Source organism: Lynx canadensis, chromosome B2 (genome assembly GCF_007474595.2).
Source record: "Lynx canadensis isolate LIC74 chromosome B2, mLynCan4.pri.v2, whole genome shotgun sequence".
NCBI classification, from domain to species: Eukaryota; Metazoa; Chordata; class Mammalia; order Carnivora; family Felidae; genus Lynx; species Lynx canadensis.
This window is the reverse complement of record NC_044307.1, coordinates 114,209,537-114,233,930: the sequence shown is the minus strand read 5'-3', so window position 1 is coordinate 114,233,930 and position 24,394 is coordinate 114,209,537. Positions and strand designations below refer to the sequence as shown.

The following is a 24,394-nucleotide window of genomic DNA, read 5'->3' as shown; positions in this document are numbered from 1 at the left end:
TATATGATCTGGCCCTCATTTTCTCTCCAGCTTCATTTCTTCTCTTCATCCAACACATTTAGCTGCAGGCATATGAGTTACTTGAATTGTATCTAAATTGTGCTTTTTCAGATGCTAACCCCTCTGCCCAGAACCCCTCCCTCCCTCACCACTGGACTTCATCTGGCAACTTCTACTCCTTCCTCAGGAGTCTACTTAGATGTCATCCTCTCTCAGAAGTCTTCCTTTACCCAATCCTCTCCCAACTATATGTTTTAAATGTAGCTTTTATAATTATTCAGGTATGGAAAGACCAACATAACAGAAGACAATTGCCACTAAAAAGACAGTTTGTTCCTTGAAGTTCACAAAAGTAGAGGGCATGCCTTGCGATGCATGACCACAAAGGGTTAGCTGGGAGACAGAGTGGGGCAAAGAGAAAATGTGGGCAAGAGCCTTTACTGGAGTTCCCATGGGAAAGGATGGGCAAGGCCGGGGAAGTAGGTTTGGGATTGACTAGTTTGAATCATTACAGTGGGCTCTGGGGTGTAGGGTCTGTCCCTAGTTGCCTGGTACCTGTGCCTGGAGTTATTAGGACAGAGGAACAGTGGCCAGAGTAGAATAGAAAGGAGATGGTAGCTTTTGGACTGCTTAATTTGCACAGGAAAGGCACTCTTGCAGGCGTCCCTTTCTACCTCTAGGAATTGGCTGGTCCTAGGGGAGCAGCCTCTCCCGGGTCATCAAGGTCCCCCAAATCAAAATATCAGAAACACACGGCTAATACATACTACCACTGTTAGAAGTGGTTAAGTTCCTCTTATACTCATCCTAGGCTTACCCTCTGAAAAGACCGACCACTATTTTAACTAACTACTTACTACCTCTTTGTTAATCACCACCCCTGGCCCCTGGACTATAAGGTCACTGAGGACAGAGGCAGTGTCCTTGTCATTGTTGAGAAAGGCAATGAAGTACACAGAGATCAGTTTTACAGTATTCAAGGTCTGGCCCTTGGCTCTGACACAGTAGGTGAGATCACCTACTGCAGGGATGAGTCTCCTGGGCCACTTACCGCTGGTGGAAATGTCAGGTCGTCCCCCCAGAAGCCTTATTCATGACACATTACTTGCCCTTCATCTTTCATTAGGAACCCACTTAGCGTCATGAAAGGTCTTCTCTTTGAGTTCAAAAAAGCCAGACTGAAGGCAAAATAAGTTCTGTTGTTTTCAGGTTCTTAATCTGTTTCTCCAAAACTACGTGAAAACAAGTTACCAAAGATAAAATATAAAAATAAATTTTTATTCATTTTAATTTATTTTGCTCCAAAAGATAAGACTGTTTGTAGAATTAAATGTCAAGGGACTTTATGACATTTCCTGGCAGAATTTCTGCGTGAGGCTTTCAACCAGTTTATTCCAAATTAGTAGGAGCTTCAGAAAAGGCTTTGGTGGGTCCACAGCTGGAAAGAGGTTTTGTCATGAACTCTGCCAAATGTATAAGGATATATAAAAAGGGGCAGGGGGAAATTAGGAGTTTTGGCTCAACATTTTTTAATAAATGAAAAAACAAACAAAACTCCCGATTTAATTAAGATTTTCCCCATATTCTGGCCTACCCTGTAATTTTTATGTCGCTGCCCAAAAGCTATTATGTAGTTACTTAAATAAGAGAAAGGAAGGGGAAGTATTTTTAATTTTAAGGGATAAGGAGAAGAGAGAAAAAACTCTGAGTTTTTCTTTTTCCACATCCTGAGTCCAAACAGTAGTTAGCCTGGGTATTTCTTTAGCAGGTTTTCATAGAGGCAACTAACAACAGCTTGTCAGCTTCTTTAAGGCCTAAATTTACCACATAATATGCTAACTTCGACAACAAATGGAGTACATCTACCCATCCAATTCGGACAGAAGCACATCACCCCAAAGCCAGTACTGTTCTCTAGAGCTTCAAGTAACGCAACAGAGTAACTTCATCTCATTAGTATTTTGAGTAGAAATTTTTTTGTAATAAACTTGGAAGTGCCTGATTCAGTCTCATGAACATTGGATTGTGCCAATTCTTTTTGCTAAACACATATATCATGCAGAGGGAAGAAATACGACAGAATGAACTTCAGAGCTGTGCGGTGTATCTTAAGTGGTTATTTGTCCCATATAGGAGTCTTCTGCTCCTCACATATGCCATCACTGTCCAACTTTCGTTGTTCATATTTCACAGCCTGCTGTGCACTTCTCCAGGTCTGTTCAATCAGCTCCTCATATTCAGTATGTCTAAACCTAAAAGTATCCTATTTCTGCCATTTTCTATTCCATTGTGTATCATGCCATCCACTGAGTCCCCCACTGGAACTCTAGACATCATCTGTTATTCCTCATCCCTGTACTCCAATCAATCACCAGGACCTGCTCATTTCACCTTCTAAATATTCTCCAATCAACCCTTCTACTGGTACTCAGTGATCTTTACATCTCTAACCTGGATGACTGCATCAACCTCCTGACTAGCATTGCAACGTCTAAGATTCTCTCTCTCCATTCCAAACCACTACCACTGAAGTGACAGTCAGACCAAGCCTGATAATACCACCTTCTCACTGAAAATCCTGAGGTAATTCCCCGTCTTTCCTCAGTGTGGCGCAGGGGCAGGGAGAATACTGAAATCCTCCTGCCACACTTTCCAGCCTTACTTTGTTGGTTCCCAGTTCACACTTCACACTTCAGTGGCTCTGAATTATATGTAGCTCCCCCACATACCACACTCTTCCTATGCCTTGGCATCAGCCAATCACCAGCAGGCAAGCCTTACAACATATATAGCAGGAAAAGTAGAGTAACACATGCAATTTGTACAGGGAACAGCAGTTACCACTAAAATAAAATAGAAATTTTGTTGTTTTTTTTTTTAAACGTTTTCTGAGATCTAGAAGAAAATGTAAAGAAAATTAAAGGTAGTAAGAGTTGGAATTTTTATTTTCTTGCTTTAACCAGAAAGAGGAATCCTTTTGGACTAGATTGTCACAGCTCCCTCTTTGGTACTGGTTGTGAAAAACTTTCCCTGCCTGAAACTCAAGTCAGTAATTACCAGAGACAACTGGTTAAGACTTTGGTGTCTGACATAGGACAAAACACTGTACTATTCAGAGCTAACTTTGGAGCAATATACTGAGCCTTTCTGAGAAGGCTTGGTCAAGGACTGCCAGAGAAAACATGGAACAAATATAGAGAAAATTTCCAAAGCTCAAAAATTCCAGATGTCTCTGGATGGCAGGGAGCATGGTAAGTCTATCAAATACCTTGACTATCAGCCCATGGTTGAGTGGCTTTTGCAATAAAAGGTATACCACCATTGTCATACCAGATGGTCCAAAAAGCCAAACACTTGATACAGATTACTTTGAAGGGCTAAAGTGGTATGGCTGGAGTCAACTGATTGGACTGGAACAGCAACACCGTAACCTGAGAAAGTGTCAACAGCAGTGACGCACAACCAATAGCTTTCTCAGAGTGGGGCAAAGATCCGAAGTAATCAATCTGCCAGGAACATGCTGGACAATACCCCATGCAATGTGGTCTCCTAAACCTCAAGGCAACCAGGTCACTTTTGGCCAGGAGTCACAAGTCTGGCACCAAATGGTAGCTCTGCATCAGAAATACAGTCCTTCATTTTATGTCCCATCTATAATGGTGGATGTGTTTGAGACAATGACAGATCCAGACAACAGTGATAGCCATTTGGTTGGTGCCACCTCAACCAATAGTTTTATTCTAGTTGGGTCTCATCAGAAAATGACCCATATAGTTCTGTTAGCAGCCACAATCTGTTTCCACTATTTGTAGCTCCTAAGAAAGGTATCTTTAATCTACCAATTTCTAGTTTTCCAACTGACAGACCAAACCAAAGGTCATTAGCAGTAGCCTAAGAGTCAATAAAAATATAACAAGGCTCAGCAAGGAGGGTAGTAACTGGAACTATGAGAACAGCTTTGTGTTCTGCCCACTGACCTGGCCAACCACATCCATTTCCATTTCTGCACATCTAGCACTGAGATTAAGCGGCCTTGGCAGCCCACTGAAGACCACTGGGCTACAGCTGAGCCAATCCAATAGTGAAAGGGGTAGCAGGTGTTTGAAGGAATCTCCTAAATGCAACCTAAATTATGAATCAAAGATGACACTGGGCCAGCACCTTTGTCTCAGGCAGTGGTAGGAGAGAGAAAGTTTTCCCCAAATGTATAGCTGCCACTTTTTCACATAAATCCAAGATGCCACTGGGGCTAAGCCAGTTGCACTTCTGAAAATACCAATTATCTGATGAGCTAGGCTTGTTGGGCCCTTCTCACCTTGGTGAGAGTCTCCTTCATCTGCTCCACAATGGAAACAGGAGGTTGATGGCTAAGGTGTTTAGTTTAGACAAAAGTACAGTAGTTTGCTAATAGTTTTTACAGAAGGGGGAGGGGCACAGGAAGTGGAGATACTATCTCTGTTTTTCAATCGTGCTCCCACATCCCCAGAGACAGTCAGTACCTCCTTAGATATATAGAGATGCAAGATACCTATGGAGAATTATCTCCCCATAAGTAGAAGTTGTAGAAAAATGAAACGCAAAAAAAAAAAAAAAAAGAGAGAGAGAGAGAGAAAGTTCTGATGTTTGTGCTGGCAGAACTCAGACTTGTGTGAGATCCTCCAGTCTGTGATTTATAAATAAATACATATTTAAGGAGCTTTCAGATTTCTAAAGCTCACCAATACTGGTTTTGACCATCTTGATCCACTTCACAAACTTATAACACATTAAATATTTGTACAGTCCATCAAAACCCAACTCAAGTACCATTTACAGTCTTCAATTCTTCACAAAATTTTCTTCACAACATTTTTTTTTTTAATTTGGCCAACTTCATACATAAGCCCAGTTAATCTTCACTGCTGAATATTAGACAAAATAGAGTTCTTCCAGGAAGGCTTGATTAAAGGAAAGATTTCAAAGTAATAGAGGTCAAAGCAGATTCCTTTTTTAGGCAATTCAGTTTGACATCACTGCAATATTATCTTAGTAGGAACATTCAAATTCTAGGAGAAAAATATACTGAATACGTCCTAATATCGCAAGAAATAAGGCTAGCAGTTACGGAAAGTGAAGCTGGCTTATCTTAACATTCATCTGTTAAGCTCCATTTTGTTTCATGACCCAGGCTTCTTAAGAAACTGCCATGACAATTTAGCCTCCATTCCCCTAAGAGCCTGTCTTCAATGGCTCAGAAGAAAGGGATAAGAGCCAAATTCCAGGTTGGTCTCAGTTATGTCTAAATGTCAATTTGCTTATCCCACACAGTGAAACATATGAACATCCTGAGGCAGACCTCTGTTAAGGGAATAGGGTCAGGTTCCCTGGTAAGCTTTTTCACCCCAAAGGATAGACAGGAATGTGCTGTCTCTATGATTCTATGGCTAGATAGAATCACAGATATGTTTATCATTCCATTACAATTCTTTACACTCTAGACCTTATGTTCTCAAACCACTCTGTTTTAGAGAAGATCTCAATGTTTTAGTAAAGTACAAACATCATCAGTCTAGTGTTATTGTGTCCATGTGTATGTTCTGGATTAAGGCACTTTTTTTTGTTTGGATTACAAACCACATTACTTGATAAATATCTGAGAAAAATGGGAGTGGGTGAGTTGGAAATGAAAGTAAGATTTCACTTATTTTATGAATACAATCCTTCTAAGAAAAAAGATTCTTACAAGTGTTTAGTTTTCTAAATAACTTTATAATGGAGCAAAACCATGCTTTTGTAAAAGGAGCCAAGGTCCTTACTCTGGTATAATTTATTCCCTTTTGGTCAAACAGGAAAATCAACAATGAGGTCACCAATTTTCTCAGCAACACTCACCTCCATTTCCACCCCTATAGTCCATTAATGAATTTATTTATTTATGCCTTGCTTCATCAACAAAGAATTTTTTCTTTTCCTAGAAGAACCATTAACATCAGCTTAGTTCCATTGTGCTTTTTTAGGGAGACTAAAATGGTGTAGAAAGATCATTTCCCCCAAAAAGTGCCACATCCAATTTTCAACACATAAACATCATGTTTAATTCCATATTTCTTTGGATTAGAAATACCTGATAACACTTCCCGCATAGGATGTCAGTTCTTCTCACTCAGAGCAACTGAGGTCTTTGATTCAAGAGCCAGATTTGCTTCTATTGGCATCTAGATAATATAACATTGATATCTAATTTCCTGATGTTAAAAAAAAAAAAGTCAACCCCCTGCCCTGCTTCTTTAATTGAATTATAATAAGAGTATCTCAAAAGTTGTTTGTAAGTCTCAAACTTTTAAAGCAAATTTTTCATCCAGTAATACAAACATATTCACTATGATGCATCTGGTAATGTTAACTCACACTCGACTTTCCCTACCATACCTAAATAAGGTTCTTTTTAGTTATAATCACTGTTTTTAAATATGAAGGGAATCTCAAATTTTAAGACAGTTTTCTCCATAAGAAAACAGTGGTAACACTGACTTACCTCCCAGAATTTCATAGAGTCTGAAATATTTTATTGCTCAATCTTTGTATTTAAAGAATTAGTCATATGGACGTTAGAGGCAAGCTGGCCAAAACCTGGGTCACAATGGGCAGGAAGTGGCTAAGAAATTTGTAGCAAAAAATTTTTTTTTTTTTTTTAATATGCTGGCCACTCTGGGTAGACAAAGACCATCTGCTCCACTATTTCCTCCCAGCTATCACAGGAAAAAAAAAAAAAAAAAAATCCCCACCAGAATGGAGAGGAAAGAGGTTACTTCTTGATGAAACACCACCAAGGTACCCATCTGGATTTTATGGATATTTAATATATACCAGAAAAAAGTTACAGATTGTGCCATATTATAAACATTAAATAGACCAGCCAAGGGACCACCTAGGGTTCATACACAGATTACACTGCAAATTCATACTACAGGACTATCCAAAATGCAGGCACTTTTCTAGGTGACATTTATGCCGGTAAGTGCATAAGGAACACACATAAAGCAAAGCACTCCTGGAGACAATCTGATAGAACTTATGCAGAAAGGAACAAGATCCTGACGCCAGAAAATGAAGTCTCTTTTTTTGGCAGAATAAGAGGAGCTGGGACCTCTGCTCTAAAATCAAAATTGGTTGAAATTTCTACTTCTGGGCACCAACTTTAAAATAACTACACACATTTAACACTCTGAGCCGAGTGACATTTCAAGAATAGGACACTGAACATGATGATAAATATGATGAAGAATTAAAGATTAGAAGACCTCCGTTAGTAGTAATAAGAAATAATTTGAAGTTTCTTTTTTTTTTTTAATGTTGGATAATTTTTAAGGACAAAGTGACTAAAATTCATGTTGTAATTTGCCAGAACTATTTGGGCTAATTTTTGTGATAAGCAAAAAAACGGGGCAAGGCTACAATCTCATGTTCCAAATTTAGTCAGCTACCAAGTTGCAAACTCACCCTCCATATAACCTCAAAAAATTTTAAATAAGATGGTTTATAACAGAAATACTGAAAATAAATTATCCTTGAATACTTTTAGATTTTCCCCAGTGTACCACAAATCACATCCAGAAACCCAAACAAAACAATCGCTGAAATGTTTGAGATCTGCTGCTGAGATTCAGGGTAGCGGGACAAGAAAAGGAGAGAGAACTACAAGAAAAGGAGAGAGAACTAAGTGGATGCCCCCCACCACCCCCCACCCCTCTGCTTGGGCAGCACTGGTCTTTTGGAGGTCCTAAGCCATGCAAATTCAAATGGGGAGTCCATAAAAGCCTGCAGTAATACTAAAGTAATAATAATAATAATAATAATAATAATAACAATAACAGCATAAATAAAAATAGGCTATGGTTAGAGGGGAGGATCAGTTTACTGTCACCCTGCTGAGGTACATTTGACCACCAAAAGCAGAAAAGCTATTAGCATCCTGAATTAATGGGTAGAGTGGTTTTCAAACAAGATATTTTCATGATGGACACACTGTAGACTCAGCAAAGTTTCTCCTTCAAGAAAAATATAGCTTCTATTTCAAAGAGCTCTGATTAGGCCTAATACCATTAGGGAACCATCAAGGATTTGTGTTGTTGTTACTGCTTTTAACTATTGGTTACTTTCTAAACCAAAAATTGTGGGTAGTTAACTTGACCAACAGTCAAGTTCTAGGAATGCAGGAGCAAGTCCAAGGTACAGACGAGCTTCAGATGTGGACAGGCCTCAAGGAGTTGGGGAGCTTTTCAGGTTGCCAGGTCTTAGCCTTTCCTCTCATCACCATTATGCTATCATTACATACTAGTCTGGAACTTATAAATAAAAATTCATTTCCTTCATCACATCCCCCTTCCCCAAAAGCACCAAATACACCACCATTTTAGGGATCCTCAGTAAACTTTATTAGTGGCACTGTAAATCAATTACAATCAGAAACCAAATTAAACAAACCTACTAAACGAATAAATTCTCAACCACGGTTAACTGCTTGTAACATATCTGGCAAGTATCTGTTTAAAAAGTCAACAGTATCAGTTCCCCTTGCAAATTAATTACCAAAAATATAACTGTTTTCAATTTCCATAATACTTGAAAGTACAAATATAAATTAAATATGGTTCCAAAGACTACATACAACAAAACAGTCTATAAAACAAAGCTAATTGTAAAAGAATTGTTCAATTTACTTTGTAGCATTTATTTCGTTATATAAAAGTATTTAAAACAGTATATGTTTTCTATATCATACATGGAAGTTCACATCCAGGTGTCTTTTCTGTTAAATCCTTACTCTTTTTCCATTGTCAGAATCTTCATTTTCACTCTTGGCTACATTTCTCTTCCTTGGCAATTCTTTTTGTTACGCCACTGAAATATTTCTCACGGAAGGAATTATGACCTTGGTATGGGAGAAAGTGATCACTTAACAGATGTGAATACTGGTCCCGGTTCTGGTTGGTTGGAAAATATAAAAAACAAAGATGTCTGAGTTATTTCTTTAGTTAGCTTGAAACCAAAGCAGCCATTTACTTTAAGCAAAATCCCGCTCTCTGGTGCATGCTTGTTTTTCTTTATTATCTGAATTAGAAATACACCACCATTCTATATCTGTATCCTGCTTGGGTATCCAACAGTGTTCTCAACTGCTTCACTTTGTGTGATCTGTACAACAATCCTCTGCACAAAGAGAGCAAATACTTTCACTGGGAAAACAGAGATCCAGGGAGGGCACAGAGAACAGCCCCAGGCAACACAAGTTCAGACAACCACATACATCTTCAGATCCACAGTTCAGCCGAAACTGAAATCACCCATGACAGTAAGAATCCTCACACATGGAAGCTTCCACTCCAGAGATATTTAACAGCAGTGATTTATGTAATGTCCTACAGATAGAGAAAACTATTTGGAGGCAAAACCATATTCAGTTCATGAAGTAAACTATTTCTGGCAACTTTACCACAGTAGATGAAGATAAAAGTTAAACAAGCGATTTCCACACTCTCAGACTTCAGAGGTAGGTAAGGACTAGCGCTCAGACTGATGTTTGGACACTGGAAATAGAAATCTGGGTCGGAAGGTTATATTTCAGCTTAGAAAATTGAGGGCTAATTAATCTTCTCATTCAATTTCACTAGTCATCTCAAACTGTGAAAAAAAATCTAATTAGAAATAAAATCTCTCTTCCTATGTACTGTAAAATCAGATTCCATTGCATGTAAATTGATGTGATTTTGACAACAGATATAAAGACATAATTAGAAAATATGAAGCCTAATTTTTTATCCTGGTTTCGGTATCAGAATGATATCTACAAATATATCTGGAATATAACAATCTTCATATATTTTTATATTTTTCCTTATTCCTGTATGAAATGAGTATCTTCATCCTTTTCTTCATACCTAATATTTAATAAAGCCTAGGTGTAGCCAAAATAAAATTATGTTGGCTGATTTGTTTATTCAGAAACTATTTTGTCACAGAATTTCTTTTTAAATCACACAAAATCCAAACTATTAAACATGTCCAGATTTCCTGATTCATTAAAAAAAAGGAAAGAAAAAAGGCCTTCATTGTGGTCCCCTTCTGCCATTCTGTGCTGCAGCCTGCAGGGTTCCATTTCACGTATCCATTGGATTCTGTACACACTCTGTTCCTAGGAATTTTGTTGGTTCATTTCTCTTGCTCTCTTTGCTGTGAGGGCTTCATTCTCTTGTGAGTGTCTTTATTATCTTTTTCATGGTCTCAGGAAGAAGGTGGGACAACCTGTATTGTCAGCCCATCGCCTTGGACTGGAACCCCTTTCCCACACTCCTGCTGTGCACACTAGCTCCCCATTTGCTGAGTACTTCAGCAAGCTCTGAAGGGGATTATTGTACAGAAAATACTACCCTATAAGATTGTAAAAAGTTACAACTTGTGCTTCTCGGCACAAGCAGAAAAACTACCATGCCTGAGGCACTTTAACTGTGTAACCCAATAAGAAGAGGTATAGGGCTACTTATGTGCAGGCACTGTTCCAAGTACTTTATATACACTGACTTATTCAATCCTTACAATAACTGTGTAAGAACAGTACTGTAATTGTCTCCATTTTACAGATAAGGAAACTGAGGCACAGAAAGGTTAACTAACCTGCCCAAGGTCACACGACTCGAGTAAAAATAAACGAGATTCAAATTTTGAGCCCTTAACCTTTATGCCTTCTTGCTTATCAAAAAAACATAAACCATAAGAATAAAGGTGGAGTACCAAATTTAGAAAATAGTAGCTACTTAAATTTTATGACACTAAGTACATTACATACTTCTGCAAGTGCATGAAAACATGCCAGTGGTTACTAACTCCAGGCTATGTAATTTGCAAAAGATGAAAGATAAAGTTTATCAGATCAACCTGTAGGTACATAATTAACGAACACCTAATGAAACGTGGCATTTACTAGATATTTATTATGGGCCACAAACTACACAAATGCTTTATATGAACTACCTAATATAAACTCATCTTCTCTAAGAGATAAGTACACTATTAACATCCCTTACAGCTGAGGAATTATAGAGTACAGGCCCAAGATAACAGAGCTGGTAAGTGGCAGAGTTAGGATTTAAACACAGGTCCATTTGACCCCTGATACCATACTCTTAACTATAACATAATGAGGTTTTCTCCAAGAGTTAACTTTTTCCTCAACTCGAGAAGGAGTATCTCTGGCAATAAATAGGCGATAAACTAAGGCTTTGATAGCTAAGCGGCCTACCCACAAAGCAATAGAACTAGATCAGAAGTACTATTAACTTCGTTCTGGCCACTAAGAGGATTATTTCAATGACACAAAATCTTTATAGCAGGAGGACAAATAAGGAGCCACGAGGATGCCTGAGGGATACTATACCCCCAGGGGCACAGTGGACTTCAGAGGAGGACTCTGGTCTGGTCCACATCTCAGGACTGTACCCGGGGCAGCAGCAATACAGAACAACGTTCCAGCATTTAACCTTGGCTTGTGCATTTCAACTTTCATCAAAAGTCTGACTGAAGGGTCATCTGAAAGGAAGGGACATGCCATTCAACTACCCTCCAACTTCTGTCCTTCTATCAAGAAAGATCGCTAGAAAACCTGTCCACTTCCTGAGCCACACTAGCTCACTCCTGGCAGAAATGTTGCTTGGCTATTTAAAACTCTGTCCAGATGTCGACATCTCCTGCTGCTTTACTCCTCCCCACAGCTCCCTGCATCACTCTCTACCTAGACATGGAAATCAGAAGCCTGGGTCAAATGCCTCTCCCTTTTCCTGTCACATTCAGTCAGTCCGAAAATCTTTGATTCTCCACCCTAAATGTCTCAAATCCACTTCTCTTCACGACAACTCCAGTACTGGCATCTAAACTTCCTCATCTCTCCTTTTTTTCCCCTCAATGGCCAGTTGCCCTCTCTCCAGTGGCTCCCTCTCCAGTCTATTTTCCATACTGAGACTAAACTCAACTTGTTAAAATGCAAATTTAATGTGCCAGCATTCCTGGTTAAAATCCACATGGGTTCGAACATTCCCCAATTCTGAGGCTTTCCCCTTAATGTCTGGGAGTTGGACTCAACTGCACATCAGTTTGCTGAACGTCCTCTCAGTTTCCTCTCCCACACAGGAGGAATCACAACACCAGCTGGCAGTGAGGTCCTTCCCAGCTCTGCCTTCTGTCTTCTCTTATCCCTGTGACACCTCCAGGCCATGCACGACCACCTCTATGTTGAAATGCACGGCAGACTACTTTGGGGAATGTTCTGGAGCACACAGTGGTGAGGAGGACAAGATAGATTCCAGCATGCGGGCTCAGCAGGCAGCTGAGGACGGGCTGGAGACTGACGCAGGCTCCACTGGTAATGGGCCTAGACAACCATGCTGCCAAGGACGCAGTGCACCTGAGGAAGCAGAGTGTACAGAACACAAAAGCTGAAACACAGTGGGAAATAGGCTTCCTCACAGACCAACGAGACAGCTTAACAAAACAGCTGGCCTTTGACCTAAAGGATATAAAAAAGACAAACTGGTGATAAAGAGCAGAGAATATGATGATCAGAGTAAGGGACTGGAAATGAACAGCAGGAGCCTGGAAGATCCCATAGCAGTAATTAAAACCTATACTAATTAATGGCTATCAAGAAAACATATACTACCTATGACATACTTATCTGGGTAGTTTAGATCACAAGATTTCCTCAGAATAGAGTAAAAGTAAAATAAGCTCCTAACAGACCTTGTGTTCAGTGGTACAGAGACCCAGTGGCAGAGAAATATGTGCGACTGGAAAAGTTAGGAACGTCTATAACCTTAGAAATGCAACCTCTGGAGGGGGGAAAAAATCCCTATTCATCTTTATCCCTCAGGGAGTAGGGAATAATTGGTATAAGGAATGTGTATGGGTCCTGTGCTGGAATGCCTCCTTCTACAAGGCTGATTGTGAAATAAAACATTTGTAACAAAAACTCCTGGAGAACCCAAAAATTCCAAATCCCTTGTGCAGTCAGAGATCTGGGAAGAGCCGTTCCAGTAGCGAGCAGCCTAAGTCCCGCTTCAGGGTAAGCGAGACACTCCAGGGACTTGGGCTACCGTTTTCACCTAAGTGGAAAAGTCATGGTTCATAAATGTTCCATATGAAACATTTAGTATATCTATAGTCTACCACATATTATATCAGACATGTAAGTATCATATACCTATGAATAATACACACTTAAAATATACCCTTTCCATAAAAAATATACTATTTGCAACTGCTGAGAATTTAAGTTACCTTGACGCTGAAGAAAACGGCAAACTCGGTAGGTTTTTTTCTTTTTTCTCTTTCATCCTATCTTTAGTTTATCAGGGCTCACACTTGAGATGATGATATTCAACTCTACATATTTTTCATCACCTTTTCATGCTCTTCTCTATTCACATTCCCTGCCCATCTCAACCAAGAATATCTGCAGATTTTTTTTCAACTCCGTATCTCGAAGGTCCAAAGTGTTTACTTAAAAGGAGAAGAGTATCCTCAAGCAACACAACCATTGATGTCCCTCATAACTCAAGCTTGCGACAGTGTCCGACTTCTGTTTTCTCTAACACTTTCAAACCTGCCTATCGCTATCAGTCATCATATCACCTAAGTAGCATAAAGTCTGAGTCCTGCCAATTTTTAGTAAGCAAGAAATGCTTCATGGAAAATTAAAACACACAAAGAATTAGGAAATGCCCAGAGAGAAAACTATGGCAGTGAATGATTACAGATTACCTTTCCCAAATTTAACTAGTAGTTAGTAGTAACCTACTAGTAGGTTAGTAGTTACAGGAGATATGAATAAATTATTAAGATTATTGATTACACTATGTTTTAGACACTCACCATTTTTAAAATTTCATTATTGAAGCACAGTGTATATACAGTATCAGGTGTTTCAGGTTTCAGGTGCATGAGTTTCAGGTGTACAACACACTGATTCAGCAATTCCATATATTACTCAATGCTCATCACAATAAGTGTAGTCACCATCAGTCACCACAAAACATTAACAATATTATTGAGTATACTCCCCACACTGTACACGTCCTCACTGCCATCTCTTACTTATATCTAGAAGTTTGTACTTCTTAATCCCCTTCACCTATTTTGCTCATCCCCCCACCCACTTCCCCTCTGGTAACCACCACTTTGTATGTTTGTTTTTTGGATTCAACGTATAAATGAAATCATCTAGCGTTTGTCTCTGACCTATTTCACTTAGCATGATACCCTCTAGGTCCATCCATGTTGTTCACAAATGGCAAGATCTCATCCTTTCTTATGGCTATCCATTGTGCATATATATCTTCTTTATTCATTCATCTATTGATGGACTCTTAGATTGCTTCCGTGTCTTGGTTATTGTAAATAATGCTACAATAAACACAGGGGTTGCATATACTTTTCAAATTTGTTTTTGTTTTCTTCAGGTAAATACCCAGTGGTGGGATTATTGGATCATACGGTATTCCTATTTTTAATTTTGTGAGGAACCTCCATATTGTTTTCCACAGTGGTTGCACCAATTTACATCCCTACCAACAGAGCACGAGGGATCCCGTTTCTCCACATCCTCGCCAACACTTGTTATTTCTTGTCTTTTTGATACTAGCCATTCTGACTCGTGTGAGGTGATATCTCATTGTGGTTTTGATTTGCATTTCCCTGAAAATTAGTGATGTTGAACATCTTTTCATGTGTCTGGTGGCCATCTGTATGTCTTCTCTGGAAAATGTGTATTCAGGTCCTCTGCCCATTTTTAATCAGATTGCTTGCGTTTTGTTTTTTTCATTTTGTTTTGTTTTGTTTTTTTGTTTTTTGGTGTTGAGCTATAGAAGTTCTTTATATACTTTGTATATTAACCCCTTATTGAACATATCATTTTTTATAACAGAGTTTCTACAGGAAAATTTGTACTAGTCTCAGATGGCTACATAATGGAAATATACTGCTTTCAGACCTATCATTTAACCCTGTAAGACAAACAGCATAAATATGACAATACACAAATTCTGATTCAAGAAAGAACTTATATTTACAACTATGTGTTTTACAAAAGTGAATTATTTTTTGCATCTTTTCCTAGAAGATTGTTATCTAAATTTTGCAGATAAGGAAATGGAGGCTGAAAGAGTTTAAATAATCTGCCACCGATAAACCAGTAAGTAGCATTTGTAGAACTGTAGCCTAGACCAGACTTCAAAGCCCATGCTTTTTCCATTACACTTCTTTTCTTAGTGGAAATTATATCAAAACAATGGCTAAAGAGTTAACTTCCCACATGGTAGATCAGTGGGTCATTCAAAATGGAATTTGACATTTAGAAGACATTCTTCACAGAACAGCAACATTATGGTAGCACATATTTCTGATCTAAACTTTTAGACAGAACCCCTTTAACCACTGTCCCACCCAGCCAATTTCCTGTCCTATCAGTACTGCTAATTCTAAACATAAACCACTTGAAGAATTTTAACACACTTGCCAAAGAAACCAAAGGAAGACTTACAACCGGTAGTGTACTTTTATGTGTACACTGCCCTCTGCTGGCTGAAGTAGGTAAATCCTTCTCTAGAGTACTTCCTAATGCGGGTAATGGCAGCTTAAAGCCCAGCTGACAGTCAGTCCCTCACTGTGAGTTCTGCTTGCTGTAAACACCTACAGTCACAGAGCACCAACATGATCGGGATGGCCATTTTACTTCAGGAAACATCAGCATTTATCCACACCGTTTCATTTTTTAAAGAATGATGTGGAAATATAGAAATACATATCCTCTTTGGTGATTCTAAAATGTATCACTTTGTCATCTATGCCCGACCTAGAACTGCAAATTATTCTCTAATAAAAGAAAGAAAAAGTACATAAACTAGACATTGTTCAAGTTAATCCTTATTCAAGTTAATTATTTTTTACAACTCTACATCAAAAGGAGTAAAATAACAAAAAAGACATTGAAAGTACTTCAGCCACTTACAATTTATTTTAATCTAAATGGGAACAAATTCTCAAGAAAACAAAATTGTATGTTTTGCAGTAACTTTTGAAATGGACACTTTAAATGGAACTAATGACACCCTGAATTATACTGAGAATACACACATGTAAGAGTATTTCTCAAACGGAGCCTCACAAACTGCTCAGACTTTAAAGGAACAAAAGTTTCTTCACTGAGAAGTCCACATAGGTAACACTACCCTTCTAGTTACTGCTTTCTCCCCGAAACTTGCCATTCTTTATTATCATCTCCTCCGCAAACAGCACGAAGGTGTAAGGATTTTCCACAATATGGTGATTCGGCTGCTTGTTTGGTTTGTTTCTTGTGAGAAATGAAGCCTAGGTACCAGGGGACTGAAATGTTTTTGTAACACTGATTTTTGAAGAGTGATGTCAGGGTAATGACAAAATCCCATGTACTTTCAAAGAGAAAACTTTTAGTTAGCCATAACTGTTCTTTCTCTTCCTTCAAATGGATGATTTAAATATTGCTGAATTGGATTGTTTTTATTCTAGAAGGGCCCCAAATAATCCCTGAACAATTACTATTCATTAAGTATTTGTTGAGTTGAGCAAAACAGGCAAGATCTGTGAATTCACAGGGCTTATATGCTAGTAGAAGACAGACATTAAAGACTGTCTACCCAAACATATACTTACAAACCGTGATTAAACACTGGGAAGAGTTACCATAATATGAGACACCCAGCTAGATGGGGTGAAGATGGGGTGAAGAGTATGGACAAAAAAAGCTTCCCTAAGGAAGGAGCATTTATCTGAGACCTAAGAGTCTCAGGTGAGAGGGGATAAGAGAGGAAACACAATGTGAGAAGACTCTGAAACTAAAAAGAGATAAATACATTCTGGGAACTGAAAACAGGCCAGTGTGGCTAACGCCTGGTACACAAAAGCGAAGGTGACACACAATGAAATGGCTGAGACAAGCCAGAAATAGATCAGGCTGGCCTTAAGGTTATGTGAAAGATTCTGAATTTTATTTTAAATTCCACAGAAAGTCATTGATGACTTTTAAGCAGGGGAGCTCCACTATCTATTTACATTCTGGAGTCAGACACACTACCAATGCGTCATGAGATCACAGGTAAGAGCTTACCTATTTACATTCTTAAAGATCCTCTGGCTACTGCATAGGAAATATAACAGCAGGAGAAATCACAGAAGCAGGGAAACCAGTTGGGAGACTATTTCAATAGCCCAGGAAAGCACTGTCCTCATGTGAAAGGGGGAAAAAAATTCAAGAAAACTATCATCCACTCATCTCAAGCCAGATTTCTGGACGCTACCTTAACTCCTGTTGCCCTCAGCCCAATTATACAATCAGTAATCAAATTCTGTCATGTCTACCTCCCTCCAAACTCTTAATTCTATTAACTCCTCTACAATCTCCGCTTCTACCCTTCTTAGTTTACAGCTTCATCATCTTTGCACCACCATGTCAGAAGCCTCTACATTGCTACCACAGGTATCTTTCCACAACTCAAACCTACCTGCATATTAAAGCCCAGGTGACTTTCATAAAGCACGAACTTCTGCCACTCTCCTAGCATCCCTCATGGGCTTGCCATCACCAAAAGGATCAACTCGAAGTTCTTTAGTATGTAAAGACCTTCAACACTAAGCATTCTTTGGTTTTCAACTTCCACTCCAACCATTCCTCCCCCAAATACTTAGTATTTCAGTCGTGCTAAAATACTTTAGGGCTCCCTGAATGGTCCACAACCCCTCTCATGCCTCTGTACCTTTGCTTAAAATGTTGGCTTCCTCTCTCTCTCTCTCTCTTTTTTTTTTTTTTTTTATGTTATTTATTTTTGAGAGAGAGAGACAGAATGAGCAGGGGAGGGCAGAGAGAGAGGGAAACAGGATCTGAAGCGGGTTCCACACTATCAGCACAGAGCCTGGCGTGGGGCTCGAACTTGCAAACCTTGAGATCATGACCTGAGCCAAAGTCGGAGCCTCCCAGGCACCCCAACTGGCTTCCTCTCTTGACAAGCACCATTTCCTCAGGTAGATGCTCTCCGGTGTTCACATAGCACCTCACACAGGTCACTACAGAACCGAACATATGAGATTGGGATGGGTTGGGTGCCCACTTCTCTCACTGTGCAAGTACTCTAAGGATAAGTACTATGACTTAGTCTCTTTAGCCTCATCACCTTACACAAATGGTCCCATAAACACAGGCTGAGTGATGAAAGCCAGGGCTTTCCCCTTAGGGAACATGTAATCAAGTCCAGAAAAGAAAACATACAAAAATATGAGAAGTACATGAATATAAAAATCATTAAAAGGCACAGTTTTCTTACTAATTTCTGACAGCACCTTTTCCAAAATTTCACCTGTCCTCAAGACCTTAGATTACTATGTTTATTCACTCCCAGCAAAAACTTAAAACCTCCTTTACAGAGAAACAATGAGTCATCAGGTATGAGTTTCTTCAACTTCCTTGCCCCACCATCCTCTACTATAAACAATCCCCTAACTTTACCTCTCACACCATCCCCATCCACATTCTGAGTAAAGCCAAAGTTCTCTCTCACTGTGTCCTTTTACTGCCAAAAGAGTTACTTTTATAGAAACCCCCAAACTTTGATGAAAATATCTGAGAGGTAATCATCAATGTATAAAATTACCATTTAAAAATAAGGGATTTCCCCTAGAAAAGTGTGAGTTTGGAGATGAAATTGCAGAAATTCTACAGCCATTCAGAAGAAATCCAAATGGCTTCTATTATAATTACAGGTTAGGTTCAAGTTGTCCTTTTACTTACTGACAGTTCCTGATAATGAGATAATGATTTCTTCTACCTCACTAGTATTAACCTTAAGCCATTTATATTCTCAGAGTGACAGTAGTTTATACAAAACAGCAGTTTCATTGCAAACAACAGAGTACAAATGGCTTATGAAACTTATTCTATGATAAGTGAAAACCAACAATGCTGTCATCATAGTGAAAGCCACCAAACTAACAATGCTCATCTGATTTTGTCAAGAAAGACTCACTCCTGTATTCCTGAAACAGATTAAAGCTATGATACACATTCTTACATAAGGTGAGAGGAAGAAGGCAAAGAGATGGAAGAGAAAAACATTGGGTAGATTTCCTTTCTTGTAATCAGTAGAGTGAAATGAAAGGTAAATGACAGTGTTGAATCTAACAGGCCTCAGTTCAGCTTCGGGGTAATTACCCATGTCCGGCTTTTGTTTAAAAATCCTGCTCCCCTTATCAAAGCTTCCCACTGTTCTACATCTGGTACTGGACAGTAGCTATAGAAACCACTTGTGCTAAAGTTATACAACTATAAACAGCACTAGGCCATTTCCAAACCAAGGACAAGCAGGTCAAAAGTCTGGCATCCAATACTATTAAGAGAAACCTCTAACATTATTCTTAATGGGAACAAGGTAAGGTTGGAAATCTTCATCCCTAAATTAGGTATTCATATATAATCTGTACTTGTAAAAAATTCCATTACTTTGCAAGATATTAAGTTACCTAAAGTCTATTAAAATACTTTAATGCATATTAAAATATTCACTGAGTTCTGAAAATGAGTAACATTTAATGATTCAACTTTGATATCCGGCACTCAACACATAACTTCTTTCTAACTGTAAAAAGACCATTATGGATATTTAAGCTATTAGGATGATACAGCCCTATAAGTACTTTTTTTATTTAAAAAAACTGTTTAATGTTTATTTATTTCTGAGACAAAGAGAGAGAGACAGAGTATGAGCAGGGGAGGGGCAGAGAGAGAGGGAGACACAGAATCCAAAGCAGGCTCCAGGCCCTGAGCTGTCAGCACAGAGCCTGACATGGGGCTCAAACTCGTGAACTGCGAGATCACAACCTGAGCCAAAGTTGGACACCTAACCAACTGAGCCACCTAGGAGGCTCTAAGTAGTTTCTACATGCCTACCACTAAAAATACATTAACTTTATAAAATTCAAAACTTAACTTCGAATGTTAAAATAATACAGGGCCAACACACCAGGTAAAAATGTTATGACAACTTACTAGTTACTATATCTAAAATACTTAATAAAAACTAAGGGGCGCCTGGGTGGCGCAGTCGGTTAAGCGTCCGACTTCAGCCAGGTCACGATCTCGCGGTCCGTGAGTTCGAGCCCCGCGTCAGGCTCTGGGCTGATGGCTCAGAGCCTGGAGCCTGTTTCCCATTCTGTGTCTCCCTCTCTCTCTGCCCCTCCCCCGTTCATGCTCTGTCTCTCTCTGTCCCAAAAATAAATAAACGTTGAAAAAAAAAAAAATTAAAAAAAAAAAAAAAAAAAAAACTAAGTAAGTCAGTAGCAAAGGATGAAAAATAGAGCAAAATATGCATTGGCATGCACACACATACTCTTCCACTTTAAACTGGAGACTATTCTTCTCCTAGTTGATTTTTTTAAATTGTCACAACCCATTATGAGAAAAATTAACAAAAATATACATGCATTTATGTAAAGATCAAAAACAAAGCAAAATTACTTGGCTTATGGATCATTTCAATACTAGTGATAGTATGATGGAAAGCAAGAAAGTGATTACCATATTAGTCAGATTAGTGGTTATACCTGCAAGCAAGGTGTTTAGGATCAGAAATAGAGGTGCTGACTGCTGTTTAACCCTAACCTTGGTGGTGGTTACACAGATGTTCACTTTATAATTATTCATTAAACTGCACACTAAGGTTTTAGGCAAAAAAATATGTTGAAAATCTCACAGTTGTATTCCTCATTGGTCATGGAAAGGGAAGAAGATGTATGTTCATGTTTGAATTTGAAAACCACTAGGAAGATAATTCTAAGTTACGCATATAATAGAGGATAAAATACACACACACACACACACACAAAATACCAACTAGAATTGCCATTCACCAATTTTAAAGGAAGCCAGAGGATCATGCAGATTCCACACATAAATTTCCCATTTCCCTAAACCATTCATACCTTAGGACTCCCAGATTGTATTTTGCAACTGATTGCTAAGATTCTATAATATAATATCAGTATGTTAAAAACTGTTTTACTGTCATAGCTTGAAAATATGATCATTACAGTCAGAGCATAATGGCAGATGCTCTACCTTTAGAGAACTGCTTTTTCCTGCAAATAAAAGAGACATATCCTAGAATCCAGATATCTTAAATGATTACCCTCCTGGAGCAGGTAGGGGATAAACTTTTGCTTTTTCTTGGTTTACCAGAAACAATTTAAAACCATTATGAGAGTATTAACAAAATATCCAATTTGTTTGGCAAAATCACTTAGTTGCAGAAGTGGAGAAGAAAAAAATCAAATGATGACCTTTAACATTTAAATTCAAGGAAAAGTACCATTAGCAACTAACGTAAGTCATTCAGAACAAGATAACATGAGACACGTAGATGACCATCGTCCTTAAAACTTAATTCAACATGACATGCAGCATCACCAGGCTTTTATCTACTTTTACAAGCCTTTTTCAAACATCAAGTCTAAACATAATTTATAGATAACCCAAATAGTTTCCTTCTGACTTACTACAAAAAATAATTTTTAAAAAGACTCTTCTTTCTTGGTCTTTCTCTCCCCACCCCCTCTCTTACATATGCATTTGATGGCAATGAACACTGTATCTTATTAATACAGACTTAAAGTTCATGTCTAACTGCCAGATTCTTACCAGATTCTAATTACCAGTGTCACCTGGTCTTATTTTTCCCACTGATAAATGAAGTAGTGTCTCCTTTCTACCAAGCATTATATGATTGAAATACTTCACACCTAATCTCTAATTTTTCATAGCTCTAATCAAAAGGAAAATATCCACTTTCCTGGCATGAGATAGGCAAAAAAAAAAAAACAAAAAAACAAAAAACTAAAGTATTTCAGAAAGAAAGGCCAGCCCGGAGAAGCCATCTTTAATTCAAAGAGCTGCCAAAACAACTAACAGCACTAATCCTGAGAACAGATAAAGCATAACAAAATATGCACAAGCATTATGTCCGCAAAACACCAGTTTATGATTAGCAACACTATTAACCATTCTAATATGTAGACTACTTATGGCAAAGACTAATTTCTTCTACGTCAAGCCATCCCTAAGTCATTTTCTCAAAGAAGTGACCTTGGTGTCTCTTCCCTTCCTTCCTCATTTAAAACATGTTATATTAATGGTTCTCTCTCCATAGCTCAAAATTTCTTGGTACTTAAGTCCCTCAGTTTTGGCCACCCTCCATTCTGATTAATGAAGCATTCATCAGCTTCCTGTTAGTGGACTCTTCATTCAATCCAAAATTTAAAAAATGAACATTAACCCTCAGCACCTGTCACTATGACCTCCCAACATTCCCTATTTTAAATCATCTGAATTACACTGGCTAACTGTAAAATTACAGCTGATATACATAACTTTAGTCTAAATTAGTGTCCATATATCTATACTTCAGTACTTCCCAAATCACTATAAGGTATCAATCATGTCAGGTAAAGAAGCCACAAAACAAACAGGGCACCTGATGGCCCATTTAGTGCAGTGGCAACTTAAGATACTCTTTTTTTTTTACACTTAAACATACTATAGAATAGACTTTAAAACCTGCATGTTTAAAAAAAGATTTCAAGGAAGTCTCAAAATGGGCTACTTGGGTACTCTTTCATCTGTCCAAGTATACTGGTAGAAAAGGCGGACAGTGTGCTGTTACAGGTGACTTTCACTGAAGATATAACTATGACACTGCTATTACACTGGTCCGCTCTGGACACGTCTGAAAATCAGCATTCTTTTCCTAATGAGTTTTGTACGAGAAAAATGTTTTATAGGAGTAGCCACTGTGACCACAACTATATATTGCAGCATCAACTACATGCTGTATCAACAGGAAAAATGAGTTCTAGTAAAACAAATCACATTCTACCATGGCCCCATGAACAGTGAGGAAAAATGATCTTTAAAAGAAACTAGAAATATGCCACTCAATAGTATTTGCCTTTTAACCTGAGCATATTCCAAAGGTAGAACCATGTTTTGGTAAAGAGGCAACATGATGCATAACAAAGGACAAAGAATTTCAAGTACAAAGAGGAGTTTTGGTCTCAACTGGGCCACTTCCCAGTCTCTAAAATTAGCAAAATAATGTGCTTAAATGGATCTGAAAGTTTTGTAAACAATAAGCAGCATAAAAGTGTTGTATATACATATGTGTTTATAGATACATGTAAGTATGTATATGTATATATATGTATATATACATACATAAGTGTATATGTACACATATATATAAACACACATATATACACACACCCTTTCAGAATATATCAACTGGTAATAATGGCTTCTCTTATCAGACATCTTCATTAATATGGGCAGCGAAAATTTTCTTCTTTGTTACTAATGCCCAATAAGCAAGTCTAAAAATTATAGTCAATAATGAAAAGACACAAAGTTTTATAAAATACCCACATTCTTTAGACAGTTTTTGCATTTATAACTTGTTTACATTCTAAAAGGGGAGGGGGAGAACACTTTATAACAAAATGTATTAAGTAGGCCAAAAGTTAAACTGAGGTTAAACCTAACAAGTGACAAACCAAAAACACAGAGAGACAGTACACAAGAGTGTAAAAATCTACAATTAAGTCTTTCATTGCCAAAATCAACAACGCTGAACAAGACTGAGAATAATTTGTTAGATGCATATGAGAACAGTTTGACAATTTTATGTCATCACTTGCATTATAAAGGACTAGGATCTTGCTGCAATTATACACAGTCCTCTTCGTACAAACAGAACGTAGAAATGAAGTGATTAATTAAAAACCAAATGATTAATTTAACATGACAAAGTATTTTCAGTTATAGTACACTGCATACGAGTTAAAACTCACTGATCAAATTTGATCTTATAAAGTGAAGACTGCTTCAAGGCACCTGAGTGGCTCAGCTGGTTAGGCATCTGACTTGATTTCGGCTCAGGTCACAAGTTCGAGCCCTGTGTCAGGGTCTGTGCTGACAGTGTGAGCCTGCTTGGGATTCTCTTTCTCCACTCCCACACTCACATGTACACATGCTCTCTCTCAAAAGAAGTAAACATTTTAAAAAATAAATAAAATGAAGACTTTCAAAAAATTACTTGAGCATTAGGCTTTTCCCTTATTTTTTAAAATAAATTTGGAAAGGACAAGAGTAAAATAATAAAAACAACCAAAAAAAATTAACACTGCCTTTATAGGTTTAAAAATATCTAAGGTGAGTGCCTTTATTTATCGTTTTTATGTAGAAGATTGTCAGAAACATCCTTAGATCATTCTTTATTTCTTCTTCCAAGCATCAAAT

At 38.1% G+C, this 24,394-nt stretch overlaps 1 protein-coding gene across 2 annotated transcripts in view; it reads right to left on the bottom strand.

The window, feature by feature from the left end:
• Positions 1–8,371: 8,371 nt before the first annotated feature.
• The window catches only part of TRMT11 (tRNA methyltransferase 11 homolog), a 59,325-nt gene continuing 43,302 nt past the window's right edge, over positions 8,372–24,394 (bottom strand). For both annotated transcript variants that reach the window (XM_030316284.1, XM_030316285.1), the window contains exon 13: positions 8,372–8,963. In XM_030316284.1, the coding sequence (XP_030172144.1) occupies positions 8,832–8,963 (132 nt within the window). In that variant the 3' untranslated portion in view covers positions 8,372–8,831. The remainder of the gene's footprint in view (positions 8,964–24,394) is intronic.